The 25,142-nt window shown below is 48.3% G+C and overlaps 1 protein-coding gene across 1 annotated transcript; it reads left to right on the forward strand.

Annotated features, from left to right (window-relative positions):
- Positions 1–229: 229 nt before the first annotated feature.
- Positions 230–25,142, forward strand: LOC311124946 (microtubule cross-linking factor 2-like; the record flags this gene model as incomplete). Its single annotated transcript, XM_084199040.1, has 11 exons — positions 230–292; positions 3,359–4,699; positions 5,866–5,982; positions 11,817–11,945; positions 12,289–12,519; positions 12,672–12,827; positions 13,116–13,283; positions 20,963–21,217; positions 23,213–23,286; positions 23,369–24,869; positions 24,990–25,142. Coding segments are annotated over 11 exons (4,188 nt in total), but the record flags the coding sequence as incomplete, so codon positions are not given.

The following is a 25,142-nucleotide window of genomic DNA, read 5'->3' on the forward strand; positions in this document are numbered from 1 at the left end:
AAGGGGAGAAGGGTTATAGACTCATGGTGGTATTATTATTATGTTGTATAACACCTTGGCCAATGTGCTGCTGCTAGCTCTTTGGGGGTCTAGGGCCTAACATTAGGTTGGGTTACTGTAAAAGCACTTTGTGACAAATGTTATTTAAAGGGCTATGGAAATCTAATTTCATTGATTGATTGATTGATACTAATTATTGTCAATTTTATGTGTTTCTCTCTATTTCCAGAACTCTCTGAAGAAGAGAGGCGCTCGGCCAAACAACAAGCCAGAGAAGAAGCCGTCTGTCCAGGTAACTTAGACCAACAGAGACCTTCCATTTTTTCTACATTGAACAGCCAAAGGGAAAATCTCATATAGATTTACAAACGAATCAACCAAAGAAACAAACTGCAGCTGCAGCATTTTGTCTCCAGACACTCACCTCTGATTCTTACCTCAGCCTTATTCTAAAATGGATTCAATAAAAAAAAATCCTCATCAATCTACGCACAATACCCCAAAATGACAAAGCGAAAACAGTTGTATTTAAATAAATATTTGCAAAATTATAAAAAATAAAAAACTGAAATACCTTATTTACATAAGTATTCAGACCCTTTGCCATGAGACTCGAAATTGAGCTCGGTGCATCCTGTTTCCATTGATCATCCTTGAGATGTTTCTACAACTTGATTGGAGTCCACCTGTGGTAAATTCAATTGATTGGACATGATTTAGAAAGGCATACACCTGTCTATATAAGGTCCCACAGTTGACAGTCCGTAGAGCTCCGAGACAGGATTGTGTCGAGGCACAAAACTGGGGAAGGGTACCAAAACATTTCTGCAGCATTGAAGATCCTCAAGAACACTTAAATGGAAGAAGTTTGGAACCACCAAGAATCTTCCTAGAGCTGGCCGCCCGGCCAAACTGAGCAATAGGGGGAAAAGGGCCTTGGTCAGGGAGGTGACCAAGAACCCGATGGTCACTCTGACAGAGCTCCAGAGTTCCACTGTGGAGATGGGAGAACCTTCCAGAAGGACAACCATCTCTGTAGCACTCCACCAATCAGGCCGTTATGGTAGAGTGGCCAGACGGAAGCCACTCCTTAGTAAAAGGCACATGACAGCCTGCTTGGAGTTTGCCAAAAGGCACCTAAAGTACTCTCAGACCATGAGAAACAAGATTCTCTGGTCTGATGAAACCAAGATTGAACTCTATGACCTCAATACCAAGCGTCGCATCTGGGTGAAACCTGGCACCATCCCTACGGTGAAGCATGGTGGTGGCAGCTACATGCTGTGGGGATGTTTTTCAGCGGCAGGGAGATTAGTCAGGATCGAGAAAAAGATGAACGGAGCAAAGTACAGAGAAATCCTTGATGAAATCCTGCTCCAGAACGCTCAGGACCTCAGACTGGGACGAAGGTTCACCTTTCAACAGGACATTGACCCTAAGCACACAGCCAAGACAAGTCTCTGAATGTCTTGAGTAGCCCAAGCAGAGCCCGGACTTGAACCCGATCGAACATCTCTGGAGAGACCTGAAAATAGCTGTGCAGCAACGCTCCCCATCCAACCTGACAGAGCTTGAGAGGATCTGCAGAGAAGAATGGGAGAAACTCCCCAAATACAGGTGTGCCAAGCTTGTAACGTCATACCCAAGAAGACTTGAGGCTGTAACCGCTGTCAAAGGTGCTTCAACAATGTACTGAGTAAAGGGTATTGTGTGTAGATTGATGAGGGGAAAAAAACAATTGAATCAATTTTAGAAAAAGGCCTAACAAACCTAACAAAATGTGGAAAAAGTCAAGGGGTCTAAATACTTTCCGAAGGCACTGTAGGTAGAATACAGGAGGATATTTTTCTCTATTGAGATTACTTCCTTATTTATTTCTACCCAAATCTAAAATGTTCCTGTTTTGATTAATTTAATAGAGTGGGTTAGGTATTCTCTATACCAAATTAGCATACCCCCTGAGTCTTTTTTCTTGTTTCACAGCTGGTAGTTTGGTGTATGGGACTAACAGCTCACTGTAACCTAGAGGGCAACTAGTGGGTCCATCTCCTCTATACCATGTTTCTTGTAGGATGCCAATTTATTTGGTGAAGTCTGGGTTCCTGCTCTTTAGTCCAAAGGCAGACCTTCTATATTCCAGGATGAGATAGTAAAGGATTTGTGTTCCATACTGTCCAGTGTTGTCTTTCTCTCTCTCTCTCTCTCTCTCTCTCTCTCTCTCTCTCTCACTCTCTCTCTCTCTCTCTCTCTCTCTCTCTCTTCTCTCTCTCTCTCTCTCTCTCTCTCTCTCTCTCTCTCTCTATCTCTATCTCTATCTCTATCTCTATCTCTATCTATCTCTATCTCTATCTCTATCTCTATCTCTATCTCTATCTATCTCTCGCTCTCGCTCTCGCTCTCTCTTCTTCTGTTTCTGTGGGGATGAGGTTAATGCTTAATATCATATTATTGGAGTGCCACTGCCACATACCATAAATGGTGTTTAATGTTCTGGGAAATAGCCCCATCACCAATAAAGTACACAACACATTATTTCATGGGCCTGGACCATTTTGAGTCAATTGGTTAAATAATAGAGGGAATCTGAGTAATACCCTCTGCAAAATAAATGTGCGTTTAATATTCAAAATGGCTTCTGTCTGTTATAAATACACCAATGTACCTCAATGCCCCCAGCTAGCACACATTACACGGTAATATAGTACATTTACATTACATTTTAGTCATTTAGCAGACGCTCTTATCCAGAGCGACTTACAGTTAGTGCATACATTATTTTATCGAACCCACAACCCTGGCGTTGCAAACGCCATGCTCTACCAACTGAGCTACATCCCCTGCCGGCCAAATCCCTCCCCTACCCTGGACGACGCTGGGCCAATTGTGCGCGCCGCCCCATGGGTCTCCCGGTCGCGGCCGGCTACGACAGAGCCTGGATTCGAACCAGGATCTCTAGTGGCACAGCTTGCACTGCGATGCAGTGCCTTAGACCACTGTGCCACTCGGGAGACTATGCTTGTAGTATGCATGACTCCCCAGTGTTGCATCGACCTATCCCACTTTGCCCCAAAAAATCCATAGCTTTGCATTGGTCTAAATATTTGATGGGGTTACCATGAGGATGGCGAATGAGTTCAAGCTATTATGAAGAATTTGACAGATTTTAACATGTTAATAGAAAAAAAACTCCCGCACAATTAGCTTTTTTTAATTTGTCGTTTTGGCCTCACTATCTTTCTCTCTCTGTCTCTCTCTCTGTGATATGTGAGAGGATATATTGTCATTGTGTGTTTGTGTGAGTGAGTCAGTGTGTTGTCAGTGTTCCTAACAGCCTGTCTCTGTGCCTCTCTGTGGCCAGCAGGAGGACAACTCTGACCTTAAGTGCCAGCTCCATTTTGCCAAGGAGGAGTCAGCGCTCATGTGCAAGAAGCTGACCAAGATGGCCAAGGACAGCGAGGCCATGCGGGAGGAGCTGGCCAAGTACCGCTCGGTCTACGGCGACGTGGACGCCTCGCTCACCGTGGAGGAGGTGAACGACTCGCCCCACACCCGCGAGGCCGAGGTTAGAGTTCACCTGAAGCTGGTGGAGGAGGAAGCCAACCTGCTGAGCCGGCGCATCGTGGAACTGGAGGTGGAGAACCGTGGCCTGCGGGCCGAGATGGACGACATGAAGGGCCAGGAGCTGCCACCAGGGCTGGGGGTCGGAGGCATGGGAGGCCCTGGAGGAGGAGGTCTGGAGAATGTGATGGAGATCCAGAGGCACCTGCAGTTTGTGGAGGAGGAGGCAGAGCTGCTGCGGCGCTCGCTGCTGGAGATGGAGGAGCAGAACAAGCTGCTGATGAACGAGATCAACCGCTACAAGTCGGAGCTGCCGCTGGCGTTGGACCCAGACCAGAACGACTCCTCATCCATCTCTCTCCTGGAGGACGGTCATGGTGGGGGGGCTCTCATCAGCACCGAGGCACCCCAGGAGGAGCTGCTGCAGGCCGCCAGGCTCCAGATCGGGGAGCTGAGCGGCAAGGTGAAGAAGCTCCAGTACGAGAACCGTGTGTTGCTTTCCAACCTGCAGCGCTGCGACCTGGCCTCCTGCCACAGCTCTTCTAGGCCAGCCCTGGAGACCGACGCTGAGGCAGGGGACTCGGCCGAGTGCCTCCCCAGCCAAGCGCGCCGTGAAGGCCCCATCGGAGGGGAGAACGAGCCCCTGGAGGAGAGGGAGAAGAAGACGTCCACGGGGGTTCCCTTTCACCTGCACGGTAACGTCCCCCTGGGGCTGAAGGACCATGAGGCCCTGCTGGCCATGAGGGACCAGGCCCGCCTCATCTCTACAGCCATCCAGCTGCTGACCGCTTCCGACTCCAACTGCCCCTCCCTCTACCGCAAGATCTCCTCCACCTCCTCCGGGGAGGCTGCAGAGCCCTGTGTCCCAGAGAAGAGCCAGCAGGCCCAACCCTCTGAGCTCCAGGACCTGCCCCTGGTGGAGGCTCTGACGGGCAGGCTGCGAGCGCTGCACACCCAGCTCCAGGCCTTCGTGAAGCGAGTGGAGAGCCTCGGCAGCGCCCCTCCTGGGAGAGAGCAGGTGGAGGGGACATCGCCCCTGCCTCTACTGTCCGAAGCTGGAGACTCCGTGACGGATGCACCCTCTGCCTCACACCCCTGCCCTCCAGACGACCAGGCGGGTGAGATCACTGCAGAGCAGAAGGTAAGAATGAACACCCTCCTCCTCTTCCCACCACTCATTTATTATTGATTATGTTTCTTTCCTTTTCTTTTTTATGCTCCTTTTTTGTAGTAAGTCTATTATTTCTGTTCCGTTTGCTCTTTGAACCACGGTATGGCTAATACTCCCCCCCTTCCCAGCTCACACTATGGTTTCTCCCTGGCACAGAATGCTGCCGGCACACATGACATGACACGCATGCTGCTTTGATGCCTTATAACCTGTTATAGATGCTACATAGAGCTCAGGGCTCAAATGGAGCCACCACTGTGCTGCATGACAACTAGAATGATAAAGAAATCATAGAAACCATAAACCACAATCTATTTACACACATCAAAAGACAATTCGCACATTTCCATGTAAATGCACTCTAGTAAAGTTGGTTCTATGCTTAGAGTTAAGCTCCATTAGAGGCCTACTGAGTCCCAACCCCATCCGCTCTCCCCCCGTCCCTCCCTCTCTCACCCCGTCACTCCCTCTCTCACCCCGTCCCTCCTTCTCTCTCCCCGTCCCGTACTCTCTCTCCCCGTCCCTCCCTCTCTCACCCCGTCCCTCCCTCTCTCACCCTGTCCCTCCTTCTCTCTCCCCGTCCCGTCCTCTCTCTCCCCGTCCCTCCCTCTCCCCGTCCCTCCCTCTCTCACTCCCTCTCAACCCGTCCCTCCCTCTCTCACCCCGTCCCTCCCTCTCTCACCACGTCCCTCCTTCTCCCCCCTCTCACTGCATGGGCACCATGACCGCCACTTTCTGCACTTGTTTCCCTTTCCTCTTTTTCCTCTCTCTTCTCTCACTCTTTTGATTATTTTAATCCCCTCTCCTACTCTCTCCTCTTACTCTCCTTCACTCCCCCCCTCCTCCCCCAACCCTCCAGCCGTCGCTCCTACTTCTCATCATTGTTTTGGTTCTGTTCTCCACTCTGTCCTACGCCACTCTGACAAAGCTGTTTTTCCTTTACATACTTTTCTTTGTCCTGTGAGGTTAATTTTTTTTTTTCAATGTGTCTTACGGATCTTCCATTTTGGTTGTATTGTTTTGTTTTGGATGCCCTCCATCCCTACCATATGTCTCCCCTCATCCTCTTCCTTCCCTTTCCTCTGTTCCTCTTCCTATCTTTTTATTTGTTTTCATTAACTTGCCCATGCATGCAGCAGCCTGACTTTAGGGACCAATCAGAGCACGAGGTGAAAGGTCAGGAGGAGGAGGAGGGTGACAGCCACACTGACAGCAACAAGAACCAGGAAACACAGGAGACGGAAACAGCCCTGGTAGGTCACTGCTATAGAATAGTCAAAATACACGCATGCATGCACAAACACACACAGACACTGTGCACTCCTTGATGGCCCAAACATGTCTTTAGGCTCTCTTCCCTCGTTCTTTCATGTGATAGATAGTGGGTGAATCAGGCTGGAATCACACTGCTGCTGCAGTAAACACAATGACATCAGCTCTTGAAGTGAGAAGAGGAAGTGTCTGCTGCTCAGTGTTCGTTTGACCTTTCCGTAGCAGGTCTCCTTGGAAACCTGGACTGTGAGGGAGGGGGCATCTGCAGAAGCGATGAATAGAGCAGAGAGAAACACAATCGCCACAGCCCACTCTCCTGTTACAGGATATACAATGTTCGTTTTATAATGTGGGAGTCATGAAAGGGAAGGTTTCTCTCTGGGCTGTACTGTAGCACATAATCAGTTAGTCATCTGAACACACACTTCCTAAATGTGAGAACTAGAGAACCTCATTGTTGCTGTCAATAGGCTGGTTATTAAAGGTTCAATAACTCAGTTGATTTCTCTGTATCTCCTGAATTAAAACACATTCTTGAAATATATAATTATATAATCATAGTAGGCAATTAACTATGACAGCATTGAGCGGGCCACATTAAATCAGCTTGTGGGCGACTTTTGGCCCACGGGGCACGTGTTTGAAATAAGTAGGCCTAATAATTCACCCTGTGTCTCTCCTCAGTAATCACTGCATCACAAACTACTGTTGGCTTCTACACATCATCATCCACCCTGCTCCTCTCCCCTCTCAGTGATCAATGATTAGGCTGCCAGGACAGGGGAGATCAGGACCGGGTCCGGCGAGGGAAGGAGGAAAGGACAGGGGATAGGGCAGGCAGTAACACCTTGGCCCCACTCCAGGCGATGTTATCACACGCAGACTGCCTGAGTGCTCTGTCTGTCTGTAGAGACAGGGTCGGTCGATAGAAGCATGACAGGGCTGATGTATGGACATGGATGTGGGAGTGTTGGTGGGAACCAGGAGTCCATCAGGGTGACTGTGTTCTGTGTCCTATTCATTAGGGAACATAGTTTCAAAATGTTGTGCAGGTAGTCCCACCCCGTTTTAGTCAGTTTTCTTCTGTTTAGTACCTAATGAATACGGCCATGGTCTCTCCCCACTGAGTGGTGCCTCTTGTGTCCATTACCACCAACCAATCCTTTCAGAGTAACTCTGTAATGTTAGAAATAGGGTACTATATCCTGCTCAGAAAGCAACTTAAATAGAATATTCTTCTGCAGGACAGTAAGACCGACATAATGCTGTGAAGGGCATTGGAAACTGACAGCAGGTTATCCATTTATGTGCATGGAGTCTGCGTCTAAGGCTTGGCTCGGGAATGTAAGCCTTTTATACAATTGTTATGGTCTACGAGGCGAATATGCATTGGAATGGGAGGAAATTGAAAGGTTTAGCAGCTGAAATTGAGCTGCCCTCACTCTTACTCCTTGGATCCCTTTGGTGAGAAAATGAGGGTGTCAGAAGTCACTTGCAGAGGCTGCTGAGGAGAAGGAGAAAGGGAGAGAAATGCAGAAGTGGGCTACGGTGTAAATTATACAAAAAATCTGCTGCAAATCAATTTGTGACTCGCTGAGTAATAGTGAGCTACAGTGTCATAGTGCAATTGGGACTTGCACTGGCTGGGACTCTCTCAGAATACACAGTGAGGGTAGAGTTATTGAGAGGGCACACTGCCAAAACGTTGGTTATCCCTAGTAGATAACCAAGTAGATTGTAGTAGATTGTGAGTAGATATTGAGTGTGCAACTTTCTTTTTTCCCAAAGAATAATGGTTGGTGAAATTGTACAACAACAAAAACAATGATTCCAGCAATGCAACGTCTAAATAAGCTAACATGAAAATAAATGACATTGTATTTTCACTTACAGTGGGGGAGAAAAAGTATTTAGTCAGCCACCAATTGTGCAAGTTCTCCCACTTAAAAAGATGAGAGAGGCCTGTAATTTACATCATAGGTACACGTCAACTATGACAGACAAAATGAGAAAAAAAAATCCAGAAAATCACATTGTAGGATTTTTAATGAATTTATTTGCAAATTATGGTGGAAAATAAGTGTTTGGTCAATAACAAAAGTTTCTCAATACTTTGTTATATACCCTTTGTTGGCAATGACACAGGTCAAACGTTTTCTGTAAGTCTTCACAAGGTTTTCACACACTGTTGCTGGTATTTTGGCCCATTCCTCCATGCAGATCTCCTCTAGAGCAGTGATGTTTTGGGGCTGTCGCTGGGCAACACGGACTTTCAACTCCCTCCAAAGATTTTCTATGGGGTTGAGATCTAGAGACTGGCTAGGCCACTCCAGGACCTTGAAATGCTTCTTACGAAGCCACTCCTTCATTGCCCGGGCGGTGTGTTTGGGATCATTGTCATGCTGAAAGACCCAGCTACGTTTCATCTTCAATGCCCTTGCTGATGGAAGGAGGTTTTCACTCAAAATCTCACGATACATGGCCCCATTCATTCTTTCCTTTACACGGATCAGTCGTCCTGGTCCCTTTGCAGAAAAACAGCCCCAAAGCATGATGTTTCCACCCCCATGCTTCACAGTAGGTATGGTGTTCTTTGGATGCAACTCAGCATTCTTTGTCCTCCAAACACGACGAGTTGAGTTTTTACCAAAAAGTTATATTTTGGTTTCATCTGACCATACGACATTCTCCCAATCCTCTTCTGGATCATCCAAATGCACTCTAGCAAACTTCAGACGGGCCTGGACATGTACTGGCTTAAGCAGGGGGACACGTCTTGCACTGCAGGATTTGAGTCCCTGGCGGCGTAGTGTGTTACTGATGGTAGGCTTTGTTACTTTGGTCCCAGCTCTCTGCAGGTCATTCACTAGGTCCCCCCGTGTGGTTCTGGGATTTTTTCTCACCGTTCTTGTGATCATTTTGACCCCACGGGGTGAGATCTTGCGTGGAGCCCCAGATCGAGGGAGATTATCAGTGGTCTTGTATGTCTTCCATTTCCTAATAATTGCTCCCACAGTTGATTTCTTCAAACCAAGCTGCTTACTTATTGCAGATGCAGTCTTCTCAGCCTGGTGCAGGTCTACAATTTTGTTTCTGGTGTCCTTTGACAGCTCTTTGGTCTTGGCCATAGTGGAGTTTGGAGTGTGACTGTTTGAGGTTGTGGACAGGTGTCTTTTATACTGATAACAAGTTCAAACAGGTGCCATTAATACAGGTAACGAGTGGAGGACAGAGGAGCCTCTTAAAGAAGAAGTTACAGGTCTGTGAGAGCCAGAAATCTTGCTTGTTTGTAGATGACCAAATACTTATTTTCCACCATAATTTACAAATAAATTCATTAAAAATCCTACAATAGGATTTTCAGGATTTTTCTTTCTCAATTTGTCTGTCATAGTTGACGTGTACCTATGATGAAAATTACAGGCCTCTCTCATCTTTTTAAGTGGGAGAACTTGCACAATTGGTGGCTGACTAAATACTTTTTTCCCCCACTGTATCTGTCAAAGCCCTCAGAGAATCTTGAGACAAAACATAAAGGTTGTCATTGTACCTCGAAACACAGCAGCAACCAGTAGTCTTAAAGCGCCATTTAAACACAGATATGCATGGAACATTATGACACAGTGGACATTGGAGAATGGAATCATGTTCATTTTCAAACCTTCAGAGTAATTAATGCCCCTCTGGGTATTTCAGTCTTCCACAGAACACCCCCAATGTCCCACCTTATCAAATTCTACACACTTGGTCTAATTGGCGAGAAAATACAAATGTTGGGCGCTGAGTGATAATGAAAAGCTTGAGTGGCTGGTCTTGTGCCTGTCGTTAGAACGGAGTGTCACGCCCTGGCTCTGGGGACTATGTTATGTTGAGCCAGGGTGTGTAAGTCTATGTTTTGTATATCTATGTTGGCCTGAGTGACTCCCAATCAGAGGCAACGAGTGTCAGCTGGTTGTCTCTGATTGGGAGCCATATTTAACTATCGGTCTTTTCACTTTGTGTTGTGGTTTCTTGTTCCTTTTGGTTTGTGTGTATCGAAGGACTTCACGTTTCGTTCGTTGTTTTGATCGGGTGATCTGTTTAATAAATAATATGTACGCACTCAACGCTGCGCATTGGTCCTCCTCCTTAAGCGAACGTGACAGAAGAAACCACCAAGACAGGACCAAGCAGCGTGAGGAGGAGAGTGGATGGACCTTGGATCAGGGGAGTAGGAGTTTCGGCTGGGCCACGCTAAGTGAAGAGGAGAGAGGCTGGTCTATGAAGCAATGGATCGAGAGTCTGGCGAGAGCTAGGGAGGCCTGGTCCACGGGGAGGAGAGAACCCCAGAAAATTTTTAGGGGGGGGCTCACGACGTGGACGACGGGGCAGCAGGAGGCCGCGATGGAGCGGTCCAGCGGGTGTGAAGAGGAGGCCGCCAGGTTAAGGGGGCCACTGGTCACAGAGGAGAGGGAAAGTGTGGAGGCACGGCGAGAGGTACTGGGGTGTATTACCAGTCCGGTCCGGCCCGTTCCTGATCCCTGCATAGGGCCAGTGGCGTGTGTCCCCAGTACGGTTCGGCCTGTTCCTGCCTCTCGCACCGAGCCTGTGGTGCGCGTCGTCAGCCCTGTCCGGCCCGTTCCTGCTCTCCGTACCAAGTCGGTGGTGCGCGTCGCCAGCCCGGTCCGGCCCATTCCTGCTCTCCGCACCAAGTCTGTGGTGCACGTCGCCAGCCCAGTCCGGCCCATCCAAGCTTCCCGCACCAAGCCAGTGGTGTGCGTCGTCAGTCCGGCACGGCCCGTGCCTGCTCTCCGCACCAAGTCTATGGTGCGTTTCGTCAGCCCTGTCCGGCCCGTTCCTGCTCTCCGCACCAAGTCTGTGGTGCGCGTCGCCAGCCCAGTCCGGCCCATCCAAGCTCCCCGCACCAGGTCAGTGGTGCGCGTCGTCAGCCCGGTCCGGCTCATTCCTGCTCCCCGCACCAAGTCAGGGGTGCGCTTCGTCAGCCCGGTCCGGCCCGTTCCTCCTCCACGCATCAAGCCAGGGGTGTGTGTCGTCAGTCCAGCACAACCCGTGCCTGGGTCATGTCCGGAGCCGGATCCGCCGCCGAGGCGGAGTGCCCACCCGGTCCCTCCCCTGTTGTGGTTGTTTGGCGCGGCCGGAGTCCGCGCCTTTGGGGGGGGGTACTGTCACGCCCTGGCTCTGGGGACTATGTTATGTTGAGCCAGGGTGTGTAAGTCTATGTTTTGTATATCTATGTTGGCCTGAGTGACTCCCAATCAGAGGCAACGAGTGTCAGCTGGTTGTCTCTGATTGGGAGCCATATTTAACTATCGGTCTTTTCACTTTGTGTTGTGGTTTCTTGTTCCTTTTGGTTTGTGTGTATCGAAGGACTTCACGTTTCGTTCGTTGTTTTGATCGGGTGATCTGTTTAATAAATAATATGTACGCACTCAACGCTGCGCATTGGTCCTCCTCCTTAAGCGAACGTGACACGGAGGCCATTTGATGAGCAGTTCGTGGGTTAGCGCTAATGGTGTGTTTATTGGACCATGGGGCCCAGTGTGGGTGTGTGAGTGTGCTGTATGTCTTTAACTGTGTAACATAAGGTTGGGATTGTTGTTCTCTGTTTGGAGTTGAGTTATTGTCAATGGAGGATATTTTTCAGTTGTGGGAAGTGGTGTGGTGTGCTTTACACTTTACAGGGTGATGTAGCATTGCAGAGTGTATTGTACTCTAGCTATAATGGTGTACTTCTCTCTCTCTCTCTCTCTCTCCCTCCCACTCTCTCTCTCTCTCTCTCTCTCTCTCCTTCTCACTTGCTCCCTCCCTCCCTCAGCAGATCAGTGAGCTGCAGGCTCTTCTGTGGGAGGCGAGGGAGAATGCTCGCGGGATGCAGGAGGAACTGACAGTAGAGAGACAGGCTCACAGAGACCCCACCCACAGCAGCTCACAGACATTCACACAGGTACACAACCATAGAGATAAAACTGTTATATAACTATGTACACGACACTGACTACAGCCAAACCCTTCTAAACCACACAGAGCGTTGTTACTGTAACATCTTGTCAATGCTAATACAGAGTATGCACCGCACCTGAGAACAGTATGGTATCACTACTATGATATGTACAACAACAACAGTTTATTATATACATGCATGCACCCACTTAGCAAACAGCTAAAGCAAACGGTGCTGCACCTAATCCCTTATCATAACAACACTGGCACTGTGAGCCCCTGTAGCCCACTGACTGGCCTGTCCCCTCTCTCTCTCTATGTGTGTGTGTCTCTCCCTCTATCTCCAGTTGCAGGAGGAGCACCAGAAGGCCCTGACGCGGAGGGACTTCCAGCTACAGAGTCTGAGTCTGCAGACACGGCTACAGCAGAAGTTCTGGAGCCAGGAGAGGAACCTGATGTTGCAGGAGTCCCAGCAGCTCAAGCAGACCCTGCTGCTGCTCAGCCTCAAGCTGCGCTGCTTCCTCAAACAGTGGCGGCTGGGACGCAAGCTGGACACGGAGGCCAAGGATGTCTTGGAGGTACAGGACTGACTGGCCACCCTCTCTCTTTGAATCAGCCACTTAGCTGTGGCATGGTACTTTGATTGGTTGATTAGATTTTTAGCTGTTGAAGAAGCAGACTGGCTGACTGACTGACTGGCTGACTAATAATTTGCTGTGTGTCCCTACAGGTGAACAGTCTGAAGGACCTGTACCTGCTGCTGGAGGAGGAGAGTCTGGCCGCACACCCTCACCAGGGAGACAACAAGATGACCGCCGCAGAGGAGCAGCCCCTCTGCCCCACCATCTCCAAGGAGCTCTGTGTGCTGGAGAAGAGCTACAAACAGGTACAGGAACAGGTCACACCTGGGTCATATTCATTAGTGCACACCGTTGCAAAAGAATGTTGCTACAGAAAACGAAAACAAGCCTTTGTTATTGGACAAGTTCAGGTAGTTCCTCTCGGGTTTCAGCCAGTTCTTTCTGTTTAGTGTCTACTGAAAACAACCCTAACAATACACAGGAAACAGCAGTTATTGATCAAATGAATGACATGGAGATCTTCTCAAATGTCATGTTCCTCTCTATGACATTGAGAGGTCATTCACTGATTCTCCATCCTGTCTGTGCCCTAGACGAGCGGCGTGAGCAGCACTCTGGCAGACCTGAAGGGAGCGCTCCAGGATCTGAGCGGGGAGCTGCGAGAGGAGCGTCAGGGCTCTCAGGAACTGACCCAGCAGTTTGCCCGTGCTAAGGCCTCCTGGGAAGTGGAGAGGACAGAGCTCAAGAGCCTCATCTCCCAGGTAAGACCACACCACCTAGAAGGAAGCAACTAGCATAGAAATATAATTATTAGAATGGAAATTTGACTTCACCCTTAAGGGTACAGTCAATATGGCTGACATGGTATAGAAACCCTCTGTCGTATAGTTATAGTTTCAAACCCATAGTTTATCTAAAACCAGCTAAAAACCTTCCACCATCAGGTGTTATTTGGCTAGTTCAGAGGCCAGGCTATTATGTAGCTTACAGACCAATGAATTTCACATGAGTCACAGTCCCTGCCTGACCATTATCTAAGAGGCTTAGCATAAAGCATCCCTGAGAGGGTAATACATTAGCCCTTATACCACCCAGGTATCACACAGACTACTGGAGAGAGAGGACTGATAATAGGACCCTGGCCACCAGGGTTATGATCTTTCCCTACTTGGAGGTAGCGTAAATACTTTAGAGTAGACTCTTGCCTGATCAGTCAGACATGCTATAGCTACTGGGCCCCAATCGTTTCTTCTTTTGGCTACCTGGATGTCTGGGCCAAAGCCATTGATTGTATGACCATTAAGTGAGGTTTTCTAGTTTAAATAAAGGTCTTCATTCAGCATGCAGGAGAGCACCCCCTGAAGCTGTACAAAGATCACGTTACCCATTCATAAAGGATGACATGACCTGTCATTTGTTACATTTTACTCTGAGAAAGGTTGTCGAGGTGCGGAGAGCTATGTTACAGATGATCAGAAGTATGAATCAGTCACTGGGTATTCATTTAATCACCAATACTCATGTTGACAAATGGCTTGAAACTGCTGATATCCTGAGGTGGTGGATTTGTGCCAATCTATCTGTGGTTTAGTCTGGCCGTCTGCTTTTCCCCCAGACCTCCGTTCACTTTGTGTGTGTGTGTGTGTGTGTGTGTGTGTGTGTGTGTGTGTGTGTGTGTGTGTGTGTGTGTGTGTGTGTGTGTGTGTGTGTGTTTGTGTGTGTGTGTGTGTGTGTGTGTGTGTGTGTGTGTGTGTGTGTGTGTGTGTGTGTGTGTGTGTGTGTGTGTGTGTGTGTGTGTGTGTGTGTGTGTGTGTGTGTGTGTGTGTGTGATAGATAGATAGATAGATAGATAGATAGATAGATAGATAGATAGATAGATAGATAGATAGATAGATAGATAGATAGATAGAGGGTAACTGGCAGTGAGAGATGAGTTTAATATAAAGACGACTGCCAGCCTGAGACGTTTTCATAACAGCAGCCTCCGTAATGACTTAAATGAACAGGCTTTGAGACAGGCCACTGCATTACACCAAGATAATATATATATATTATCAGACCAGGGGGGAAAGAGAAGGTGAAATAGAGAAAAATAATTAAGAGAGGAAGGGATGGAGAGGAATAATGAGAGAGAGGGGGGGATAAACAGAGGGCGAGAGAGAGAGATACAGTAGACACAGAGAGAGTTTGAAGCATGTTTCCTTGGTCCTGTCAGACTGTTCCCTCCCTCTGCAGTCCCTCCTCCATGTGTCTGTAAGGGCATAGCTAAATGGTTGCCTGCCCTGAGAGCAGCACTGTGCCATGGGGATCCCTGTCCTGGCGGCGCCACCACAGCTACTCAACACCATAACTGGGTCACAATTTAAAACCAAGGAGGAGTGGGCTGGACCAGGCTTTTTCGTTCATCCCTCCCCCCTCCTTCCTCCTCCTGTATCCACCGTAGAGGCTTCTGTCTCTCTCCTCCCTGGCAGTAGTAATGTGTTGTGTGTCAGGGTGAGAGGGAGAGAGGGAGGGAAAATAAGGGTTAAGGAGAGAGGAAAAGGGGCTTCTTGTGCTATAGTTCTAGACCTTTATTAAACTGGACACAACTAACTTCTTTTTTTTTCATGTATATATCCTGATGAAAGAAGGCCCTACATGGACTGTAGGAGCATGGCCCAGTCTGTAGCCTTGGCTCAAGTCTAGATTTTGCCCCGGGTTAGAGTCCTGATTTGTCTTTTGTTTGTGTATCACCAGAAGACCCAGATGACAATGTAGTAATTCAGTTGAAACACTTTAAAATGGCGTCACCTGTATGAACCATGGCCATAATCAAAGCGTTGACTCTCTTTCCCCCAGTCTGGGATAATTTGTCATCTGAAAGGTCTGACAGGTGACTCCACACCAAATTGGAAATTAAAACAGCCACCGCTAGGGCTGTGGCAGTCATTAAATTTTGTCAGCAGGTGATTGTCAAGCAAATAACTGCCAGTCTCACGGTAATTGACCGTTAATTAACATAAACACTGTTTGGGAAAAAGTACCCAATTGTCATAGTTGAGTAAAAGTAAATATACCTAAACAGAAAATGACTGAAGTAAAAGTGAAAGTCACCCAGTAAAATACTACTTGAGTAAAAGTCTAAAAGTATTTGGCTTTAAATATACTTAAGTATCAAAAGTAAATGTATAAATCATTTCAAATTCCTTATATTAAGCAAACCAGACGGCACAATAAAAAATATATTTTTTTATATACGAATAGCCAGGGGCACACTCCAACACTCAGACATCATTTACAGGTAGCCAGGGGCACACTCCAACACTCAGACATCATTTACAGGTAGCCAGGGGCACACTCCAACACTCAGACATCATTTACAGATAGCCAGGGGCACACTCCAACACTCAGACATCATGTACAGGTAGCCAGGGGCACACTCCAACACTCAGACATCATTTACAGGTAGCCAGGGGCACACTCCAACACTCAGACATCATTTACAGGTAGCCAGGGGCACACTCCAACACTCAGACATCATTTACAGGTAGCCAGGGGCACACTCCAACACTCAGACATCATTTACAGATAGCCAGGGGCACACTCCAACACTCAGACATCATGTACAGGTAGCCAGGGGCACACTCCAACACTCAGACATCATTTACAGGTAGCCAGGGGCACACTCCAACACTCAGACATCATTTACAGGTAGCCAGGGGCACACTCCAACACTCAGACATCATTTACAGGTAGCCAGGGGCACACTCCCAACACTCAGACATCATTTACAGGTAGCCAGGGACACACTCCAACACTCAGACATCATTTACAGATAGCCAGGGGCACACTCCAACACTCAGACATCATTTACAGGTAGCCAGGGGCACACTCCAACACTCAGACATCATTTACAGGTAGCCAGGGGAACACTCCAACACTCAGACATAATTTACAGGTAGCCAGGGGCACACTCCAACACTCAGACATCATTTACAGATAGCCAGGGGCACACTCCAACACTCAGACATCATGTACAGGTAGCCAGGGGCACACTCCAACACTCAGACATCATTTACAGGTAGCCAGGGGCACACTCCAACACTCAGACATCATTTACAGGTAGCCAGGGGCACACTCCAACACTCAGACATCATTTACAGGTAGCCAGGGGCACACTCCAACACTCAGACATCATTTACAGGTAGCCAGGGGCACACTCCAACACTCAGACATCATTTACAGGTAGCCAGGGGCACACTCCAACACTCAGACATCATTTACAGATAGCCAGGGGCACACTCCAACACTCAGACATCATTTACAGGTAGCCAGGGGCACACTCCAACACTCAGACATCATTTACAGGTAGCCAGGGGAACACTCCAACACTCAGACATCATTTACAGGTAGCCAGGGGCACACTCCAACACTCAGACATCATTTACAAACTAAGCATTTGTGTTTAGTGATAAGTGTGTGAATTGGACCATTTTCCTGACCTGCTAAGTATTCCAAATGTAACGAGTACATTTGGGTCTTAGGGAAAATGTATGGAGTAAAAAGTACATTATTTTATTCAGGAATGTAGTGAAGTAAAAGTACAGATACCTCCAAAAACGACTTATGTAGTACTTTAAAGTATTTTTACTTAAGTACTTTACACCACTACATAAACACATTTAGCATCTCCTGGCTTCCACGCATAGCCTACAAGCCACTGATGCAGACCTTTGGAACATCTACATTTTAAGAAGTCTAATAAATCCATGTAATATAGCCAACACCTTCACAATAAATCCATTATTTATTTTAGACAGGTCTAAAGAAACATGATTTGAAGAATGTAGTCTATTTCAGAAGGACAGAATAGCATACTCTGAGTTGTCCTTATGTTAGGCCCTGATCTGGCTATGCCATATGGCTGTGGGCTACACTAGCAGACAAGATCTGCTTAGAATTCAGTGGCATTATTTTATATTATCTTATAGTATGAAGAATACAATTGAACATAGCTGAATAAAATATAAATAATATTTTCTCCAAATGATTTGAGGGAGTGCGCACATGCGGCCATTCTGTGTTGAGCAGTTAACAAAGAAACAGGTCCTCCTATATTCTTAATTTAGAGTTATTTATGCAACTTTAGTTGTGATACAAACGTTGGGCTATATGTTTAGATTTTTAATACATTCTAAGGCTGCATGACGCGACTAATGATGGTTTGAAAAAAGTTGCAGGCCGCACACACTTCATCAGTCTCTCATTCACAATTTGACAAGCACTTGATAATGCCTCGAATTTCCTGGCGGCATCCCCTTTGTGTGGCCGTAATTGGTCAACTTGTCCTGTGCGAGAAATAAATATTCCAAACATAGTTTGGGACAGTTGTGGGATGCGATAGATCCTAAATTAATACAACCACTAGTATAAAAAAAAACGTTTAAAGCCAATGAGGCTGATGCAACAGATCAGAACATTTAGCTTAAAATGTTGATAAACTATTAGGATATTTCTTTACATTATAAATAAAAAAATTAATTGGTCATTTAGCAGACGCTCTTATCCAGAGCGACTTACAGGAGCAATTAGGGGTAAGTGCCTTGCTCAAGGGCACATCGACAGATTTTTCACCTAGTCGGCTTTCGGTTACTGGTACAACGCTCTTAACCACTAAGCTACCTGCCGCCCCATTATAAGTGCAGCAATGCGCACACAGCATTAGGCTGGCTATAAGCGTGAATGTTCCAAAATGCAATCAATTAGCGGGAAAACACCATTCTCAAAAGAGACCGCAAATGCGATTATGCATGTAATCCTTTATTATAAAGGTGCATTTTTATGATGAAAATTATCTTCCCCAAACTTGAAACTCACACGCCACCTATGTATGCCAGTTAGGCTCTACACCGGTTGTAAAGCGGATTAATGTATCATTCACAATTCATAGGCTAAAATTGTCACCCATCAGACTATTCTTGATTTAATCTTGTCTTTACATATATTAAATACTATGTGTGAAATTTGTTTTGATTTAGAATGGACCATTATCATGCACCTGTCTTGAAACAGGGGCATGGGGAAAAAATACGTCATGTATGCACTTAAATAGCGAAAGGAGGACGCTTTTCCCATGGTTCATTTTCATGCCAGCCAGGTAGGCTATACTCCTGTTGTAAAGAGAAGCAATGTGCTTTTTATATATTTTTATTTTTTATACATTTACATTTTAGTCATTTAGCAGACGCTCTTATCCAGAGCGACTTACAGTTAGTGAGTGCATATATATATATATTATTATTATTTTTATTTTTTATTTTTTCATACTGGCCCCCCGTGGGAATCGAACCCACAACCCTGGCGTTGCAAACGCCATGCTCTACCAACTGAGCTACATCCCTGCTGGCCATTCCCTCCCCTACCCTGGACGACGCTGGGCCAATTGTGCGCCGCCCCATGGGTCTCCCGGTCGCGGCCGGCTACGACAGAGCCTGGATGCCTTATATGTGCTTAATATTAGGAAAATTGAGAAATAAATATAGTAGGCCTATAATATAGAAAGCTGATGGGATCCTCCTCTTTTTAAAACTCTGTTTTCTCACGCAATTGCATAGCCTATAGAAATGTTGCGCAACATGAGCTCATGGGCTCTCATGAAGTGTTTGATTAGATATTCGATTATATTTGCATTGAGTGATTAGAGAGACAATAGAGTGCTGAGTACCAGGCAGTTAGCAAGTTTGGTAGGCTAATAATCACCATCAGCAGCATCAGAGCTTGGAAAAGCCTAGTTACCATGACTAAATGGTCACGTGGAATTTGACTGTGGTCATGACTCGTGACCGCCAATGTATTAGATCAGATTTACTGACTAACCTTTATGGCATAATCAGAGCTTGATTCATTTTGCTTTTCTGTATATTTAAAGAAACTCATTCATCATCTGCTGCCCCACCCTGAGAGTCATGCACGCACCGGAGTATGCAAGCCACACACACACACACACACACACACACACACACACACACACACACACACACACACACACACACACACACACACACACACACACACACACACACACACACACACACACACACACACACACACACACACACACACACACACACACACACACACACACACACTCACACACACACACACACAATGTTACTGTGCCCCCTTTACCCCTTCACCCCTATAAACTACGCTGTTACTGTGCCCTTGTATTGTGTAAACCCACTGTGCTGGTGCCCAGGAAGGAACTGGATGGCACAGCTGGGTCCAATCTCTTCCTGCTCTGCTCAGCCAATCATATCAGTAGGATGGCATCCTGGCAATGTGGCATGGCACCAGCAGCTGTTACACTGTGTAACCAGTCTTAAGGCGTAATGCCTACAGATGCGTCACAAATGGCACCCTATTCCCTATATAGTGCACTATCTAATTTTGAATTTTGAGACCCATGTGGGCCCTGGTCAAAAGTAGTGCACTAAAACATAGTGCCATTTGGGACTCTTGTCTGTCTTCAGTGGTTTTGGGGGGAATCTTGGGTGAATTGGGAGTGTTCAGAGCAAATGTCTTTCTCTGTGCTATAAACCTCCAGACAACCATTAAGTCACCACCCCGCAACGCCTCACCAATAAAACTCATTAGGGATATTCGTCTGATAGGCCACCCAGACTCCTCCATTAGCACCATATAAGGCTGGAACCTGCAGTCATCCTCCGGCACCATGGCGATTGATGGGGCTCCCTCCCCCGAAAGCTGTGAGTTGTAATACGAGAAAAAAAAAATGAGACGGACTCGTAAAAGAAATAAAGAGCAATCGCCTCAGCTTTGAAGCACTGCTTGATTCATTCTAATGGGGGGATTGGAGAGGAGGGAGAGGCGGAGAGAGGAGGGATATAGGAGGGAGAAATGTAGCGGGCGTCTTTAGCTGTTGTCTTTTAATGTGACTGATAAGAGGAGTTTACAGGTTTTCTCTTACACCTTAAAAACAAGGGAAGGATTACTTAAAAGTAACACACACACACACACACACACACACACACACACACGAGAAGCATCTGCTGCTGTTCTTTATTTATAGGGCTTTCTCATTAAGTGCCTCGCTCCACGTCTCGTTTTATAGAGGGAGGAATACTTAAAAGCAAATAAAGTCTGTTTAGATCTTCAGATAAACATTTTAGTGTTCTCAGAGATGGAAAAAAAGAAAGGAAAATGAAATAAATGGATCTGGTGTGTTAATCAGGGAGACAGTGTAGGATGTGTTTGTTGAGCATTTGGGTATTCATTACTTTTGGTATTACATCAACACATATAAATGTAATTTAGCTGCTCAAACATGCATGGAACAAGAACTTGTTATGGCCTGCACTACATCCCCCATAGTGTCACATGATCACCAGCCTCACCAACCTCTCCTCCCCTCCTCTCTCTCTGTCACCCTCCGCAAAAGCTGGAGAGCAAGGTGGGCAAGGCTGACCTAGCCGGGGGGGAGAAGGACCTCCAAGGACCTCCCGAGCTGAAGGTGGCGCTGAAGAGGGAGCGTGAGGAGCACCAGCACCTCCTTGCCGACTCATACGCCGCCGTCATGGACCTGACCAAGCAGCTGCAGATGGGCGAGAGGAACTGGAACCGCGAGAAGCTGGAGCTCCTAGAGCATTTCAGTCAGGAGAGGGGCCAGTGGGAGCAGAGGCTACAGTGCAAGATGGTAACTGGATTACATTTACATTTACATCATTTAGCAGACGCTCTGATCCAGAGCGACTTACAAATTGGAGCATTCAACTTATGATAGTTGTTGTTTTTTATGGGGGGGGGGGGGGGGGGGGGGGGTAGAAGGATTACTTTATACTATTCCAGGTATTCCTTAAAGAGGTAGGGTTTCAAGTGTCTCCGGAAGGTGGTCAGTGACTCCGCTGTCCTGGCGTCGTGGGGGAGCTTGTTCCACCATTGGGGTGCCAGAGCAGCAAATAGCTTTGACTGGGCTGAGCGGGAACTGTGCTTCCGTAGAGGTAGGGGAGCTAGCAGGCCAGAGGTGGATGAACGTAGTGCCCTCGTTTGGGTGTAGGGTCTGATCAGAGCCTGAAGGTAAGGAGGTGCCGTTCCACTCACAGCTCCGTAGGCAAGCACCATGGTCTTGTAGTAGATGCAAGCCTCAACTGGAAGCCAGTGGAGTGTGCGGAGGAGCGGGGTGACATGAGAGAACATGGGAAGGTCGAACACCAGACGGGCTGCAGCGTTCTGGATAAGTTGTAGGGGTTTAATGGCACAGGCAGGGAGCCCAGCCAACAGCGAGTTGCAGTAATCCAGACGGGAGATGACAAGTGCCTGGATTAGGACCTGTGCCGCTTTCTGTGTAAGGTAGGGTCGTACTCTGCGAATGTTGTAGAGCATGAACCTGCAGGATTGGTTCACCGCTTTGATGTTAGCGGAGAACGACAGGGTGTTGTCCAGGGTCACGCCAAGGTTCTTTGCACTCTGGGAGGAGGACACAATGGAGTTGTCAACCGTGATGGTGAGATCATGGAGCGGGCAGTCCTTCGCCGGGAGGAAGAGCAGCTCCGTCTTGCCGAGGTTCAGCTTGAGGTGGTGATCCGACACCCACACTGATATGTCTGCCAGACATGCAGAGATGCGATTCGCCACCTGGTTATCAGAAGGGGGAAAGGAGAAAATGAATTGTGTGTCATCTGCGTAGCTATGATAGGAGAGACCACCTCAGTCCTGATAAGCTTCTATTCTGCTCTGCACTCCATTCTACAATAGCATGGTCTAGTAGTGTAGCTTAGCCATGTAGTGAGTACTGAGTGACACTAGCTACCCATGTGGCATCTAGTGACACTCCTAATTTTCCTCCTTCCTCCTCCTCATCATCTTTTGCTTATTTTTTCCTCAGTGTGGTCTTTTGTTGGGGTGGAATGGGAGGTTAATGTCACTGGTAGGACATTGGACATGACATAGTTGGCTTGTATGCAGTACTGTACTCTGTAACTAGTGGTCTAGTGTTTTCCATAGAGGGGTTAGGGATAACTGGCCAGTAGAGGAATGCAAGGAGAGACAACATGCTGCTGAACATGAGTGTGTCTGCTGCATGGCCAGACCACACTGGAGGGTGTGTGTGTGTGGGTTAGTCTGACTGGCCCCATTACCTGTGTCTGTCTGGCTGGCATCCAGTCTGTCCCAAACTGACTGGCTGGTCTTGGAAAATAGGTCTCTCTCTCACTCCAATACTTATTGTGTTAGAAAACGGCACAGGAAACATAGCACTGAGGCCAAGCACACAATAGGACATGTCTTTTCTCCTGTCTGTCGTAGCCCTACTGTTGCTTCTGTGTCAGTTAAAGTCACATTTGCATTGTGCATCAAAATACAAAAATTCCTTCATGAAGTGAACAGCAGTCACGTACTGTAGGATTCATTTCAACCACCCCCATCCTTCCTCCTCTCCCTCCCCCCTTCTCCTCTTTCCTCTCTCCTCTCTCCCCCTCTGAGAGGAAATGTGTATGTGTGTGTGTGAGCTCATCTCCCTGTGACCTGAAAGCTCCTGAGTCAGCGTCACTACATGGACAGCAAGGGAGAAATACTGTATCTCCTAGATGACGGCCACATCCTCCTCATGTCCTCCATTAAACACTGCCGATAAAAACTACCGGACTGGTTGGACAGGCAACTAAAAATGGCTCCTTGTTTCTCTCCCTTACAGTCTCTGCACGACAAAACCACCCCCGAAAGAGAAACTGCACCGGACGCTGTTACAAATGGAACCAATTTATCAAGGTAACATTTGTACAAAAAGCACTATTTCAAATGAAAAATTAATAGTCATAGCTGAAAAAGAATATCATTTTTCTTCTATCAGGACCAAGTCTGTCCCGTCCATGTTGGAGGGTCTGCTGGAGGCCTGTCCTTTCCTTCCGGGTCAGGAGGTCAACGGGACAGCCAATGAGGAGGGAGAGAAGGACCAGCCCAACATCCAGGCCCCTGCCTTTCTAGCCCACACAGACCTGGGTGACCTCACCAGGAAGAACTGGAAGTACCTGACCAATGAGATGGCTCTGATGGAGCAGGGCGATGCCCCCTTCAAGACGTGGGACTGCCCCAGCTCCCCCAGCAGTTTCCTGGACCTGGAGAGCATCCAGAGGAGCTACACGGCCCCCGACAAGACCGGCATCCGCATCTACTACAGCCCCCCCACCATGCGCCGTATGGAGAGCCGGCTGGCCAAGGAGAAGCAGGACAAACCTCAAGCCCAGCAAGGCCACCTATCTCGGGCTTCAACTCCCTCAGACCCTGGGGCCCTGGAGGGCCAATCTCCCTCCTCCTCTGCCTCCTCCTCTTCGTCCTATGACCAGTGGTTGAGCTCTCTGTCCAAGCAGCACAGGGACCTTCTGGAGAACAGCAGCGGGGGCGCAGGGGTAGTGCCCTTCCACGGCCTGGAGATCTCTGCCAACCTCTCGGACGACATGAAGGAGATGACCAACTGCGTGCGCCAGGCCATCCGCTCCAGCTCTCTGGAGAGGAAGTGCAGCAAGGATGCGAGCAGCCAGACGGTGGGGATGTCTAGCCGCTCCACCCAGACGGCCCAGTTTGTGACTGTGGGACTGCAGACGGACGGGCTCGGGTCTCGGGGGGTGGGGGGCTTCCACACCAAATCCTCCTGGTCCCCCCGGTCCTCGTCTTCACTGGCCTCGGCCCGCTCGCGCCACATCTCCTCGTCACTGGATAAGGTGCACAGCCGCATCGACAGGCCCTGCTGCTCTCCCAAGTACGGCTCTCCCAAGCTGCAGCGACGCGTTTCCGCCTCATCCTCCAAGCTGGACGGAGGAGGATTGTCCTCGGCTTCCTCCAGAGACCGCAGCCTGTGGAACCTGCACCAGCGGTCCTCGACCTCCAGCGGCTCGGCCTGGGCCCGTTCCACCACCACCAGGGACAGCCCCGTGCTCAGCGGCCTCAATGACGGCCTGTCCAGCCTGTTCAGCGTGGTGGAACACTCAGGCAGCATGGAGTCCCTGTGGAAGAGTGAGCCAGGGGCCAGCCCAGCCCGCCAGGCAGCAGGGAAGCCCTCTGGCCCTGGACCAGACACCGGAGCCCAGAAATACGGCCCCTTCCAGGAGTTTTTCAGGAACGTGTGCGGCCGGACCGGAACGACCATGCCCGGGGGAGGGGAGAGGGGGCAGAGGGAGGTGGGGGCCATGGATGAGCCCAAGCCTGAATTCCTCTCTGGGGCTTCGCTGGTGGGGAACGACAGCATCACCAAGATCGTCAACAAGAGGTTCATGAGACAGATGCCCAGGGAGGAGCTGGGGGCCACTGCTAATGACCCCACTGCCAGGGACCTGACCTTGAGCTCCAGCATGGAGGTAGGTCCCACACACACACACACATACAGGACATCATATCCAAGCATATTATTTGAGCAGCTCTGTCTTTCATTGGATGGCATTATAACATAACTATTTACTGTCTCCTCCCTGTCCCAGGATGCAGCGTGTGATTGTAACTCCCAGTCTCTTACTTCCTGCTTCACCCGGCCCTCCCGCTCAGCCACACGTCATTCACTGGGCCACTGCATGCACCGCTCCCAGGAGCCTCCCACGGCAACGGAGGAGAGAGTGGATGCAGGCAATGAGTGA

The sequence above is a fragment of the Coregonus lavaretus genome (genome assembly GCF_964263955.1).
Source record: "Coregonus lavaretus genome assembly, contig: HAP1_SCAFFOLD_4543, whole genome shotgun sequence".
Taxonomy (NCBI): domain Eukaryota; kingdom Metazoa; phylum Chordata; class Actinopteri; order Salmoniformes; family Salmonidae; genus Coregonus; species Coregonus lavaretus.